This window comes from Neopelma chrysocephalum, unplaced genomic scaffold (genome assembly GCF_003984885.1).
Source record: "Neopelma chrysocephalum unplaced genomic scaffold, ASM398488v2 Primary Assembly neopelma1_78, whole genome shotgun sequence".
Classification (NCBI taxonomy): Eukaryota; Metazoa; Chordata; class Aves; order Passeriformes; family Pipridae; genus Neopelma; species Neopelma chrysocephalum.
The window spans coordinates 862410-878118 of record NW_020897739.1 but is presented as its reverse complement, the minus strand read 5'-3'; the positions used below and the strand labels follow the sequence as shown (position 1 = coordinate 878118).

At 47.7% G+C, this 15709-nt stretch overlaps 1 protein-coding gene across 5 annotated transcripts in view; it reads right to left on the bottom strand.

The window, feature by feature from the left end:
- Window positions 1–12535: 12535 nt before the first annotated feature.
- Window positions 12536–15709, bottom strand: part of UGT8 (UDP glycosyltransferase 8) — a 33611-nt gene continuing 30437 nt past the window's right edge. For all 5 annotated transcript variants that reach the window (XM_027689865.1, XM_027689866.1, XM_027689864.1 and 2 more), the window contains 2 exons: window positions 15301–15520; window positions 12536–14038 (listed from right to left, as the gene is read on the bottom strand). In XM_027689865.1, coding sequence (XP_027545666.1) covers window positions 13675–14038; window positions 15301–15520 — 584 coding nt within the window. In that variant the 3' untranslated portion in view covers window positions 12536–13674. The remainder of the gene's footprint in view (window positions 14039–15300; window positions 15521–15709) is intronic.

Below are 15709 nucleotides of genomic sequence, written 5' to 3'. Positions count from 1 at the left end.
GCCGGGGGCTAAAATTGCATACGGTCGAGGATTCCTTCCAGATCGATGGCGCCAGGACCGGGAGTCCCGGCTGCGCGCGTAGAGCCGGTCGCGGCACACCAGGGACAGGCGGGAGCCGGAGGGTCAGGCCCCTCCTTCTGCTACACTGGGAACCAACAGCAATTAACTTGGACAATATTTACACATCTCGCTTTGCAATTACTCTGTGTTTAGGAATTATTTGCTAGCTGATAATTTCTGTAAATATTTATTTGTAGAGACAGTGATTTGGCCATCCATTAGGGAATAAAATAGATTTCCTTTTCCCCGTTTGGGCAGCCACTGTTAAAAAGATAATGGTGCCTCTCTTCAGAGATGGAATCACAGAACGGTTTGGGTGGAAAGGGACTTTAAAGACCATCCAGTTCTACCTCCTGCCATGGGCAGGGACACCTTCCACTATCCCAGGTTGCTCCAAGCCCCATCCAACCTGGCCTTGAGCACTTCCAGGGATGAGACATAGAGGGAATAACAGAGGCAGCTGCTTCCCTGGTTTACGAGAAGTCTCAGCCCTGGGGCTGCTCAGGCCTTGTTCCATCTGCTCAGTTCAGATGAGACAGGGCCCTCCAATTCCCAGGTTCACCACGCTGTTCCCAATTCTCTCCGAGACAGGGTAGAAGGGAAAAGCCTAACTTGGAATCATTTGTCCTCTCCTGGTATCTCCAACAGAGACATCAAGAATTTGGTCCTGAGCTGGTGGTGAGTGTCCTTGGCTCGCTCAGATGGAAGGCCCCTGATTAATGAGATGACACTTGGAAGTACAGGAATTTTTGATTACCCTGAGCTGTCACCAAGGATTCCCCCCCAGGAGACGCAGCCCGGGAGGGGTGCTGGGTGCTCCCTGAGCTGCTCCCAGCACTCCTGCAGGTCTCCACCAGGCTTTTGCCATGGGAAGGGATGTTTGCCATGAGGGCAGCCCTGCTCCCACCTCCCCTGTTTGTTCCAGACGGATCCATTGGCAGGATTTCACTACAACCCCCCCCCCCCCGTGGGCTCTGACAGGTAACACTCCATGAAGTGAAAGCAGTAGGAAGCCCTCCCAGCGCCTGGAGCTCTTGTTCTCCCTGCATTTCCCATTTTCCAGGCACGCTGAGCCGTGGCAGCCCTTTGCAGTCAGGCAGACTGTCAGCTTCCCACCACTGCTCCGTCAGCTGCCCCCGGGGAATCGGGAATGGGACGGAAAGCGCAGCTTTCACCAGCCAGCACCGGCACCGCCCTCCTCCCGCCTGACAGCAAATCCCCAGACCCTCCAGGAGGGTTTATTATCCATGTCGCCAGTGTCCCTGCTCTGCAGGCAGTGACTCAGGGAGCAGGATGGATGTGGGAGCCGGGCTGGGAACACACAGGTCAGCGCACGGGGCACGTCCGGCCTCGTTCACGCACAAGTTCTGACTCGTGGTTTTGGCCACTTAATTTCTCTGCCAATAAAGCCACTGACTGAACTCACCCTCCAGGTGTCAATCCCGACTGCCAGTCACCTGCTCCATAGGATAAATCCCGGCAGTGACAATGCTATGGGCTTCGTGTCCAGGTTGGATGGGGCTTGGAGCAACCTGGGCTAGTGGGAGCTGTCCCTGCCCATGGCAGAGGGGCTGGAACTGGCTGAACTTCAAGATCCCCTCCAACCCAGGCCATTCCAGGATTCTATGATCCTACAAGAACAACCATTTAGACCCTATTCTATGAAGAACTACAGGCATGTAAATATTCCCTATGAAGGCACACACCTCCTGATATTTTTGCCTATACTCCCTAAAAACACCAGGCAAACTGCCCCAGGCAGACTGTGAAGCCACACTCGTGCTGCAGGGATAGTCACGGAGCAGCTGTGGTGCAAAAGCACCAGGAAAAACAGCTACGATATCTGAAATTCCCAGGATAGTCATGGAGAGGCTGTGGAATGTGCTAAAGCACCAGGAAAACAGCTACGATATCCGAAATTCCCGTCGTCTCCGGAGACCTGCCGAACGGCTCCGGCTCGCAGTTCCAGGCTCATCCATTGTGAAGACCTCGCCCACAAGGGAGCACCTGTGGCAGATAAAAATCTATCTGACAGCCTTTTCTTTTTGGAGAGCGCCATCCATCCCGAAGGAACGAACCTTTTCCTTCTAATCCATCTGGGCCGTCTCCAAGGGGTGGTGGAACACTTTGTAAAAGGGGGACGTGACCAAAACCACCCTCCAGGCTGAAACTTTGCCATTCCCTCAGCCACTGACACCCCGGGCTCCCCCCGTCCTCAGGCAGCACCAAATCTCTGCTTGAAGTCTGGATTTAGTTATACATGTCAAGTGTCTTTCCCAGTGTGTTTTTCTCAGGAGAAGAGGGGTTGGAATCGAGCATTCTTCGTTAGAATCGGGAATTTTGACAAAATACTTTTCTCCGAGCCTTTGGCCAGTGAAATGATTTAAAGTTTCAGCCAAGCAGGGCAATAAGGGCCTTTTCCCAGCTCAGAGGAATGGCCAGCACAGCCTCTCTGCATTGCTGTTTATGATACACCTCATTTGCTTTAATATAAAGCCAATGCCAAGCCGAAGTTGAAAGTCTGTGAAAGTCACATTTTCCTCCACAGGGGAAGAAAATTTGGATGCCTGGGATATTTTCTGCCCACTCACACCCGCTCAGGTGTCCCCCCAGCCACACTTGTGGCTCCTCTTGGACATCCCCTTGTCATCCTGTGTGCCGTTTGGATAACACCTGGATTCCCCAAAGGCTTTCCTGCAGCCACACCAGCTCCTGCACTCTCTAAGCTCCTTCCTAGAGCTTTTCCATGTTTTTTTTGTCTGTATCACAGGGGATTTCTTACCTCTTCGGGCATCTTCATTACCTGAACGTGCCCACAGCAGTGGGACCCAAAGCAATGCAAGGCCACACGACGAGGCTGCAAAACCCTGTGCTTAATTTCACAGTCCAGTTCCTCAGCCTGGAAGGCAGAACTGTGCCTCTCCTGCATCCTCCAGCCTCACACTGTTCAGCAATTTATACTCATCAACCACCTGGCACACGTTTTTACGGATTCAACTTCCAGCCTGGAGCCTAATAAAACATCGACAGGCAATGCAAAATTTACTAAGAGTTCTGCAAAGAAGCCCCTCTCTGGCTGCAGGTCACAAACATTTTGTACCTGTGGTGTAATACACACATCTCACAATATCCTGCACTGATATGGTTCGTACAGGGGTTAAATGGAAATAAGAATTTGGAATGAAACCCCTTCACTTCTCTGATGGTCTGATTCACCTGTGGTGCTGCTTAAGCTGTAAAACCTGGAGGGCCTTCCCTCCTCATTGTGCATTGAAGCGCATCCAGAACCTCAGAAGGATCATTCCCAGGTCCTTCGTAAGGAGCAAGGTCCAGGCAAGCTCAGAATTCCTGTTCAACCTTTCGGTGCCCACTCACCTTTTCATTCCTTTTTGAAAATATTGCAGAATTCGTTTGAGTTGAAGATGGATGTCTCAGAAAAAAGCAATTCAACGGTGCCACTGATGCTTTGAACGACCTTCAAAGTTGCCTCGAGGAGTGTTTTAATTTATCAGGAACGACACGTTACTTGTGATATTTGGTGAATCATTTGCACCTTTCCTGAGCTAGGACAGAGGAAAGGAACACACTGAAGTCTTGAGCTGCCACCTGTCCCTCAGCATTCAGTACCTACGTAATTTACTCCACACAATCTCTGTTCATCTTGCAAGGGAAATGTATTCCTTCCCCACCCAGGAAGATGAGGAATTTCTCAGTTGGAAAAATAGGGTTTTAAAAGCACGCACACCTTTGAGAGGGAGGATGCAACAGAATAAAGGAGGGGTAAGACATAACCTTGTATGCCTTCTAAACTTGCACACCTTGCAATCAGCTCTGCCTCAGGTCACTGCTCTTTGCCAAGGCTGAGATGAGAAAAACTGGTAGTTTGGGGTTATGTGTGCACACATGGATGTTATTCCCCCACTCGAAATAAACCTCTGCCTGCACACCCTGGCTCTAATTCTATATCTCGTTCCCTTGCCGTCACCGACTCCTCTCCCAGCCGCATTTTCATCCAGATTCCCCCCTTCGGTCGGATTCGAAGATGACAGCGCCGCAGAGCAGCAGCGGCTCTGGGGAACGAGGCCCCCGGCCCGGGCACAACGCACGGGCTGCAATTCCATCCCCGGGACGGGGCTGCTCCCGCCTCAATCGCGCCTTTGTTGCCTCCGGGGCATCAACACCCGCGGCCCCTGAATCGCCGCCTTGTCTCCGGTGACAGACGGCGCTCAGTGGCACCCCGGACCTCCCGGGGGATCCGCGGGGCGCTGCGGGGAGAAGCCAGGGCAGGGCTGGGCTGGGGGAGAATTCCTGCGGAGCTGGAGCCGGTGGACAGGGCAGGACAGCGGTGGCTGTCACAAGGTGCCACGGGCGGGTTATCTGGGATGAAGCAGGCTGGAAACAGGAATGGCCCCTTTTGATGCTTCAGTGATTCACCCCCTCTGTCCTGGAAGTTCCTCCTGAGCGGTGACTGCTCAGGAGCGAGGCTGTGCCCGGGTTACATCCAAGGGAAAAAGGACTGTTTGCTCCTTGGAGACACAGCACCATCCCAGAAAACAGCCAGAGCCGGGAACAAACAAACCCGTTAGGATTTGCCAGGGACATTCCCTGTAAAAAACAAGTCATTCCACATTGTCCTAAGGAAAAATGAATAGCATCCCTATCTTCCCCCAGTCTTCAGCTCCACAGCCGGGCATATTAATGGCTGTGGCCTTTGCCTTCTGCTTCCAGAGACTTGCACAGCCCAGGCCATGTAAACATGGCAAATTAGTGGGAAAACACATCTCCTAAACCACAGGGATCCTGTGGGAGAAAGGTAACACGTGGAGGACTCCACTGGATTCATTATAGAGATCATCAGGGGCAAGGAAAAGGACACTGCAGAAGGGCTCAAATCCCAACTGAATTTTCTACTAATAATATAAAGATAACATAACATCCAATAAAACCTCTTCCCAGGGAGGCAGCTCCAGCTCTCTAGGAGGTACCAACAGTGTCTGCTTCCCTTCTTTAGTTGTTTTCCGTTTTGGGGGGATATTTGTTTGTTGCTGGGGGTTTTTGAAGGTCATACGGCCCCGAGAGGCAGCAGAGAAAACACTTTTTCCCAGGGAGCGGGATGCTCCTTCCCGGCTCCCAGCCGAGATCCGACGCCAGGTGGCAGCGCAGCCCCGGCCATGGAGCGCGGCGGGAGCGGGGGATTGGAAAAAAAAGAGGAGGAAAGACGAAGGAGAAAAAAAGCAGCGGGTCTCTGACAGGCTCCCTGCAGGGAAAGCAGCGCTGCGGCGGGAATAGCCCCCGTGGGGCGATGCCGCTTCCAGACCCGGAAAAAGCAGCTCCAGGGACCGGGCTGGCACCGAGGACATGGATGCCTGGACACTCGCACAGATGCAGACACACGGACAGGGATGCACACATTTGTTACTCCTCCTCCTCAACCCCTCAAAATAAATAATCATCTTATTTCTAATGAGAAACACAAATCAACATTAAGTTCCCAAAATTGCCATAAGCTGCGGTTTTGGGATTCCAAGGAAAAGCCACAGGCTTATACTGAGAAGGTTTTGTCTAAGTTTAGGCCTTTTAAAATGCCCTTTAAAAGCAAAATAGCACCATTTTCTGAGGAAAGCCATCCTTTGAAACAGTTAGAGAGAAGCCCAGAAATGCCCAGAATTGAAGTGGAAAGGGATTTCCAGCCAGGATGTGAGGCAGGAGGGGCTGCCTACATGTTTATCAAGCTCCAGGGCAAAAGCAAGAAGCATTTTCCTCCTGTAACCCCATTTAAACAACGGCTCTGGTCCCCCATGATGAAATGAGAAAATTCCCAACCTAAATCATAGAACGAATCACGGAATTACTGAACAGTTTGGGTGGGAAGAGACCATAAAGACCATCTAGTTCCAAGGCCCTGCCATGGGCAAGGACACCTTCCACTCGTCCAGGTTGCTCCAAGCCCAGTCCAACCTGGCCTTGGACACTTCCCTGTTCTCCTGACAACTTGTGCCCATGTGGTTTTGTCTCACAGAATAATCCTTTGCCTAAAACACCTTTCCCAAGGCCTTCTCCCCATTCTGTTGCTGTGCAATCTTTGCTCCTCCCGGCCTTTGTCTGCACTGAACGAGCTGGGAATTGGCCTCTCCTTCCCTGAAAACGATCCCCTCCAGTATCAACAAGCCAAGGAGCAGCACTCCAAGGACTGAGCACTGCACAGGCTGCCCACAGCGGGGCTGTGGAGTCTCCTTCCCTGGAGACAGCCAAGGTCATCCGGACACAATCCTGAGTAACACGCTCAGGGGAGGTGAGGGTGAACTCCTGCCCAGCAGAGATTTTTCTGGGAAGTGGTTGTGTCTCCGTGTTTCTCACGAAGCGAGGCCAAGCATTAGGAGAAAAATGCAAGCAGAGGCAGTGAGGGCAGAGGTGCTTCAGCAGGTGTAGGAATATCGGTATTTAGCTCAATGGAACTTCACAAAAATGGAGACAAGGAATGTACCGGTTGGCTTTGCGCGACCGGTACCTGGAAATGGATAATGATCTCCAAGCACAGCACCCGACATACCTTTCCATGGTCCTGCACTTGGCAGGGACTGCACGGGGTGTTCTCACAGACCTCCCAGCCTGAGAACTCATTGTTCGGTGCCGGGAAGTTCCTGAACCGCGCGGACACGGGAGGCCGGAGGAACTCTTATCTCTTGGCTCCCAAATTGTGAATGGACACTGAAGGAGCACCTACAACCTGGCCTTCGTTTCACGAGGATCACGGCGATACGGGTAACTCAGCCTCGAATACAGTTGAGAAACAAGGAGTTTACAGGCTCAGGGCTTGGAAAAATCCATCTCAAGAGAGTGGCCGAGATTCTGCGTTCCCTAAATCCCTTCAGCCCGACTGGGAACATCTGAACCTGGCCCGAGCAGCTGGGCAGCCCCTGGCCACCCACACAGCAGCACTGCCAACGCACCAGAGGTGTGCCCTCCCCATGGGAGACCACACAGGGGCACTTGGTGTGGCCTCCGTTGCACAACCGGAGGTGCCCAGCTTTCCCAACCCTCCCTCCCACACCCGGGAAAGCAGGACTGCCCGGAAACTCTCCCAAAGAACACACCTGGTGAAACGGTTTGGGTCTATGCCCAAAGGAGAGACAGGTTCCATCCAGAAGATCCACAGCCTTCCCTCTTACTCCTGAGAACGAGGGAGCCTCAGCTGCCTCCTGCCACCACCAGTGTGACCTGAGAAGAACCTCGCTGGAGGCCTGGGAATGCCAGGGGCTGACGGCAGGAGCCACCCATGGCCCTTCCCCATCCAAAGGACCCCAGAACGTGGTGGAAGAAGGAGAACCTTGGTGTCTCATCTGCACAGAGATTCTCCTGCTTTTCTCAGCACCCTGCAAACCAAGAACGGGATTATTTCCTGAGGATTACAGAGTGATCTAAGAAACCAGTGGCAAGTTGGTTTCAGGTCCAGGAATAACATGTCCTAGAGAAAGTTGCTTTTATATGATTTGTTCAGTGACAATTTGTTCATTATTTCTTGAAGGCTGTTTTACCTATGACACTACTTGAACCTTCTTAACTAAAAGCTTTTTTTTTTTTATTTATTTATCCACACACACCTAATTTTCTACAGCAATCCCATCAGGGTCCCAGGCAGAGGCTGGAAAGTTTCCCACTGTTGGCTTGAAGTGCTCTCCCCTTAACATCCAATAAATACATACTTAAAAAAAAAAAAGAAAACATAAAGAAAAAAAATTAAGGGAACTGATGAGACTTTCAGGTGCCACACACAGATATGATCTCATTTGCCTTTTTGGGAAAAACATGGAGTCATAGAGTCCCTGCCCCTCATTAAGTGTCATTCCTTACCCATTCCTTTCTCCACTGCTCCATCTGCAAGGAGGCCTTAAAAAAGAATGGATAGAACTCCTGCACCTGAGTAATGAGATCCAGGGGAAAAAACTGTTCCCTTTGCTGCACCCCACAATCAATCACACTCCAATTTCGTATCGTTTCATCTACGAAAAACAAACCACGACATTTTTTTCCCCCCAGTAAAAGCAGTGCAGATTTTAATTCATGCATCTTCTTGTCACGCTTTTTTTCAGCGTCACCGAGAGACCCAACACTGCACCTTCTCCCAGGCCACCAGACAGGAGGTGCTGAGCCAAGAACAACAGAAAGGAACAGCCAGATAAATATTTCTTTCATCAGGAAGCTCATGTGTGAGCTCACAGTGCTGACAGGTCTTATCTGCAGTGAAATCAAAGGACCAAACTTGGATCTCGGCTTGGAAACATTCCCTGGGGCGGGTCCACCTCCACCTGAAAGCTGAGAGAGCCCAGCAGGACATCTGGGGTGTGCAGGAACAACCCAAACCTTCCCTACAAGCATTGGGGTGGAGCTATGGGGTGGTTATGGTGTCCCCAGGCAAGTTATCCAGCAAAGGAGCATCAGGAGGGTGGGTAAACGCCAAGGGGGCTTTGGGAATGTGGCAAATCAACACTTGGCATCCACAAGAACTGTATACACAAACCCCACAAAGAAAGGTTGATGCTTTGAAAAAGGAAGATACAGAAACATCTAGAAAAGAGACGCGTAAAAGTTAAGGGTAGAAAAGCAGGGCACAACCGAGAAGAGCCTCATAAATATGGGCAAATCTGTTAATTCCTTATAGAACTCTACTTTTTACATATATATTTGCTCTCTTTCTGACACTGAGTTTTCTCAGTGGGCATCTCCTGGTGCTGGAAAACTCTTATCCTTGCCCTAAATCTCATGGGAGCCGAAGAGGGGAATTTATTTCAAGCCCGTATCTGAGATTGCTTCTTAAAACTAAGCAGCAGAGATGTGATAAGCAGGTTGTTTGTGACTGGAATGAGAACATTTTCTTCCTTTCAAGCCACCCCAGGAATTCAGTGCATCTTTCTGGAGTGAACCTGGAAAATTTAAGCTTTGGCCACCCTGTGAGCAACAGGAATAACACAGAGACATCCAAGAGGATGCTGAACATCACACCAACTGCAGCTGTCATTGTCTTCTCTCCTTCTCCACCTCTGCCCCTTCAGAACACCTGATGTAATCCTGCATTTTCCTGTAAAACCAGCACAGATAAAACAAATCATGCTGTTTATATCTCTCCCGAGTTAATTATTACACTGCACAGCCCCATTGGTTCAACACCGTGTCAGGTCAAGTGGGACAAGGAATTCTTCCTGATTTCGAAAGGAACAGCTCATTTTCACCTCCAGCCCTCTGTGATTTCTCAGTCTCAGCTCCAACCATTTGTTTTCCACAATGAAAGATTCTCTATAAAGGAGGAAGTATCTGTACCTATGTATTTAGCTCCATTATCTCATTGAGTAACCTGCCAGTTTCAGGAGGTCTCTCAGGATTTTTTCAGACTAAAAGCATGGATAATAAATTACAATTTTGAGCTTCAGCTTGTCCCAGGTGATTTTTAACTATGTAGGAATGCAGCAAAGTTTAAAATAACAAAGTCCAGTAAAACTTTTTGTTATGCAGGAATCAATCACAAAGAAAAGATGACCAGCAGACAACGCAGCAGAACAACTCCCAGGGCAAGCAGTTGGAACTAGATGAACTTTAAGGTCCCTTCCCCCCCAAAGCTTTTAACACCCCAGGACATGCAAATTTATTTTGAAATCCTCATAATTTTAAAATGAATTGTGACAACATTCTCTCCTTCATAAAAAAAAAAAAGAAAGAAAAGAAAAAGAAAGGCAGTGGGAATCCCACACCTGAAACTACAACTGCAGCACAGCTGGAATATTCAAGCTAAGCCTGGAATTCAAAACTTTTAGTAACATTGATGGAAAACTACAAGAAGCAACACAATAAAGCCAGTTTAAAGTGTGTATCTGCAGGAGAATCCATGGCATCATAACCTGGGGGTTAGAGGGAACAGGGCTCTGAGCACCAGAAGAACACCTGGTTTAAAAACACCGCTGTGGGCTTCAGATAATTTGACTCTCAAAAAACTTGGTGTTCATCTGTAACGAGTCACAGTCCATGTTTCTTGCTTGCTTCAGTCATCACTCCTCACCAGCCTCAGCTCTTACACCCAGACATGCCGTTATTGCATTAAAACATAATTATACTAACATTACAGTCAATTAACGCTCCATGCAGCGCAATTGTGCTCTGGTTTCGGAGTGATGCTTGTATTTCACACAGACCAGCACCTCTAACCCCGTGGAACGCTGCTGTTTGTGCCTCCAAACCCCACCTGGCACCCTTTACTCGAGAGATCCTTCAATCCCAACCTCCCCAGTCCACGCTGGTCTTAAAAGAAGCAACTCCTGAATCAGCTCACAGTGAGAGCCCAAGGAAGTTGCCACTACAAAATACTTAAATAATATAAATCTCATGTACTTGAATGGCTCTATGATTCTATCCCCCACTCTAAAATCCTGGTCAACATTCCCCTAAATACTTTTCAGCCTTCCATGCCCCCCACATATATGTGGAATAGAATCTTTTCTATCCGATTTTTGTTTCTTTACAGAGTAACTATGTCAAGACCAAGACAGAGGTGCACGAGAGCAATTTTTGTTATTCCACGATGAAATAAGGTTTAGCACTGGTTGGTTTTTTTTGTTTAGGAGAGAAAACACACCCCACCCCACCCCCAAATAAATGAAGTACTGAAAGGTATAATTTTCTTTAGGATAAATAAACCCCAGGTGTGGTATTTACCAAGGAGTGAATTCAGTTTCTTTTAAGAAGACTGTCTGCTCTGTTCAGTGCACAATAACAGGTGAGTAAAGCCTCAGGCTCACTGCTGTGATGCAGTCTGGAGTTACACATGTATTTTTAAACACTTTTTTTAACACTCCTTCAGCAATGTGGCCGATTTCAACACCGGCTGGGCACCAACACCAATCACTGCTAAATTCTGTGTCTTAAAGCACAGGAATATTAACTTGCTATAGCAAAGAGAGAAGTGAAATCACAGTATCAGCTCGTACCTGAACTTAACAAGAAAGCTGAAACACAACCGGTGTTTCTTTAGATGAGGTGGGTCAGACCCATCACAAATTTGGTAACACAATTAAAGCAGCAACTGCCTCTTCCTGCAACAGAACTGCAGCATATTTGTATCTACAGAGACTATCCAAAACAATCCATCATCTCATTCAGCATCACTGCGAAAAACCTTTTAGTTCTGCTTTTGAAGAAATAACATGCACAGGGTAAAAAAAAAAAAAAAGAAAAAAGACACTTTGCCAGGGACGTCCAGAAACTTTGAAAAGTTTGAACTGCCTTAGAGAAATCTAGTTAAGCATTTTGCCTTTCAATGGATTCAAAGCTGCTACAGGAAACAGATTTGCGGTCACGAAAAATAAATAATAATAATTTTTGATTTCAAATATGTATCGTCCACCACAGTACATATTGAGACAAATTATGTGCATCCTAGTAAGCACCCACATTTATGTGCACACACACACACAAAACAGGTGCTTTGAGACAACCACCATTCAACTGAACAAAAACATACTCCCAAACCACAGAATTTCTCTATTAAATCCATGTTTATTGCTTAAGTTTTATCACAGTGGAGATTAAATTATGCTTAATCATCCGGTCAGTGCTTTTGTACCTTCTTTAATGCCAAACCCCCCCCCCGACATTTGAACCAAGTCATTCATACACTCGAAGTCTTCTCACCATCCCACCATTCATCGCCTCTGTGTGCTCCTTTAAGTTGCCAAGAACTGCGAGATTGTAAAAAGGAATAGCTACTAGGCTTATTTATAATACCATTTTCTTCAAGTATTCGGAAAGCAGTACAAGTAGCTGTACTGTGTATTAGAAACATATCTGCACTGTTATTTTATTGCTATAGGACCGAGGCTCCTGATGGAATGACAAGCGAAATATTGCATCACTGTGTATGAAGATGATCTCAGCGTCCCATCATCGTTCCCAACTCCCGCCATGTTAGTGAGCGACACCAGGTAATAAAAACGGGCATTTCCTCCCTTTTTCTCCCTCAAGGCAAATGGGACCTCGAACTACAAATAAATAAAAGCGTACACTCACAACGTGTGTAGTGCAAAATTCCAAGTAAACAGAATGACGTGGAAATAATCAAAAACTCATAGTTGCCAACTTTGGTCGAGCGGGGCGGCGGCGGCGGCCCCCGCGCCCGGAGCGCATCCCGCCCTCGGAGCAGAGCCCGGTCGGCGACAGTGATTGGAGGAGATTGTTGCAGGGACGGGAAGGGGGGGGACACGGCCACGGCCACCTCCCCAGAGCAGCAGCCAGGCTTCATCCCGTGCATCCCGGCGCGGCCGGACGCCCGCCCGCGGCGCGCAATTCCCATTGGCAACTATGCGGAACATGGATTGCGTGGCCCAGACTAATGGAAGGGAAGATTTCCGTTGGGGGGTTTCTTTTTTTTGGTGGGGGTTGGTTTTATTTTTTTGTTTTTGTTTTTGTTTTTTTTTTTTGTTTGTTGTTTGGGTTTTTTTCCAGATACAACCATTGAAAGAGAACAGCTACGAACATTGCGATTCCGAAAGAACTTTGTGAGAATTTAACAGGAAAGACATTCAACTCTGGGGGGCTACGGGGTGCTTGCTGTGGGTTGGTTGGTTCCTTTTTAAACAGACCCCAAGGAGTGGTTCGATTCTGCACGGCTCTGGGTCATTACAAAACCTCCTGCAGGAAGCACAGGGATAGATTTTTCTTAACGTTTCCTTATCTTTTTCTTTGTTGTTGTTGTTGTTGTTTCATTTGTTTTTCTTAATTATGCGAATCTGCTTCCCCACACAGCCGTATTTGGAACTGGAACAGAACTCCCTAATATTTTCGTGGCATAAATTACATTATGCAGAGAAAGGCAACAAATGAAATTTTGTCTAAATTAAAATTAGGACCTACTGTAGACTTGCTCAAGACCCTTTTCGCCAAAGTACTGGGAGTGAGCAGAAGAGTCATGCAGCTTATCAGTAAAACAAGTGCATATTTTTGCCATTTTTCTTCAGTGCTCATTAAGATTATTTCTTTTTTTTTTTTTAAGGTCTGTGTTCTCAGTCTGCAACTTGCTATTTCTCGCATAAAGACTGGAAAAAACTTCTTGTTTTAAACAGCATTCTTACACAACATGTTGAACCTTCAACAAAGGAAACACAGAACTAGCACTAGAGTTCTCTCAGCTAAAAGGATGGACATATTAAAATAATAAAAAAAAATAAAAGGAGAACACCTCTGCAAATAAAAAGAAACCTCTCCTCATTTGGGACACACACATTGAGCTTTTAAAAACTCAAAATGCATAAATACGGTCGTCGTATAGAACTTTAGAGAATTAAGGCTTCTAAAAACTTCAGTGCCAAAATAACCTCTCTGCATCAGTATTAAGAATAAAATATTTTCCATTTTAGGTTGTGCTTGCTTGCTCTTTTTTTTTTTCTTTTTTTTTTTAAAGACTTCTCTTAGTTCCGTAGAATTTTGTCACATAATATTACATACCGAAGGGGAGTGTTAGAACTTGCTTATTGAGGTTTGTTTTTTTTAAGTAGTTGTTAGGCTAAGTTACAGCGATAAAATTCGATTACTGATCTGATTCGTTACTACTTTACACTTGGGGGGGCTGTTGGCTCATTTCACCTTCTTCTCATGCTTGATGTGGCCGTTCCTCCTGTACTTGCCGTTGGGGATCCCGTTCTGGTAGTGTCCGTTCACGGCGCTGTGCTTGTCGTTCGACCAGAGCTGTTTGCTCCGCCTGCAGACAAACCTGGCCGCCCTGGCCAACACATAGTAAAGTAAGGCAGCACCCACTAGGAGGACAAAGGCAATATCCAGTAAGAAATACTGAAAGAGGGAGATGCTGTAAACAGCGGCACGTAGATGTTGGGCTCCGTTGTGGCGGAGGATGTAGTTAATCCAGTACACAGTCCGGTTCACGGGGTGGCCAGGCTGGTCCTTGTGGATCTCGGACAGCCGCTGCGCCCGCTGCCGGTAGCTGGGGGGGAGAACAAACAAGGAAGGGGGAAGGAAGGAAGGAAAAAAAAAATCATCACGTTAAGCTTATCGTGCAACCGGAGAAATGCAGAAGGACGAGAAACCCGGGGCTGGTTTCGCAACGGACCGTTTCCGCTCCCGGCCGGAGTTTCGCCTAAAACTTTTCGTTTTCACCCCCAGCGACTCATCGTGTCAAATTGCTCCTCTCCTCCCTGCAGGGTCACAGCAGGTTATTCACACACGCCTTGCCTTTTCACTGAGGGTAATTGCACAAGGGAAAGGTGATGCAACTGATGTTATCGAGGTCTCTCTGCGCACATCCCCTCCTCTCCTCCCCTCTGCTGCTCGATCCCTACAGGATTCTCCTTCCCCAGGGCAAGCACCACTTGAAGACTCTGCTCCCAAGAAAGCAAGAAGCATCAACAGCACCATGCTCCAAAGTCAGGGTCAGCCAATACAATATATTGCCAGCTAACACCTCACTACTTTTCATCTGGAGGTCGTCTCAACAAAGGTGTTTAAAACAGAACACTCAGAAACAACTCGTGGAGCGACTCTCCTCACACAAGGATTGTTGAAAACAACCTTATTTGCTGGAATTAGAAAGAATTCTGGAACTCAGCTCACAGGTTTGCACTTATTCCCCTGAGTAACAAAAAAAAAAAAAAATCAGACTGGAGTCCTCATTCATAAAAACTTGTCAAAATACTGTCATTGCGAAATGACAAATTTGTGTGAATGCAAAATGACATTCCTGAATTAAGACAGGTATTACTAACTAGAACAGGAAAACATTTGAATTTTTTTGGTTTTTTGAATCAGATCATGTGACTCAAGAGTCACTCTTAGTGAATATCTCCCTCTTTAAACTACAACCCGAGTCGTGTATGTGTACCTTGCTCCAAGCCTCTGAGGCAGCACAACAGCCAGGCTGGCAGCAAGGAATAATCCAGACAGACAGAGAGAGACCTTGGTCTGCAACATGGAATAAGTCAGGACAGGTTTGTTTCCATAACCTCTCTGCCCTCCACATGGCAACTGCCCCAAAGAGCACGTGAGACAATCGAGTTTTGGTAGGGAGCAACGAGCCCAGCCCCTACACAGAAACCTCAGCCCTGGGCAATCCTGGGAAACGGGACAAACAGCCACAGACTTGCCCCAGCTGTACACACAAATAAAACCCAACATGCAGTTTTTTCCCCCCCGCTGCACAAAGGTTTGGTATAGCCATACATAACCTGCAGAAAACCCCTCGTGCCATACCTGGGATCATTAATAACTTTTACTAGGGCTTCATACAGTGCACTCTCAGTCATAGTCTTCCAGTTGAGCAGTATTCCCATGCCTTTGGCCTGCACACGGGTCATGGTATCGTAATGGTCTCCAAAAAGGGGGATCCCCACCACTGGGACCCCGTGGTACATGGTTTCAAAAATGCTGTTCAAGCCTCCATGGCTAAGGAAAGCTTTGATGTTGGAGTGACCTGAAAACAGAAGAGGCATGAAGGTTAAAAGACACATTTATATCTCCTTATTGTAAAGTTACTGAAGCACGTGGGTACAACACATCTGTCAGTGTTTCTGTGGCTGAAACTCAGGCAGGGCAGAATCATTTCAGCTTGTTCTGAAGTTCTCCCTAAGCCCACTCTGCTGAAATTCCTCATGCATTAAAT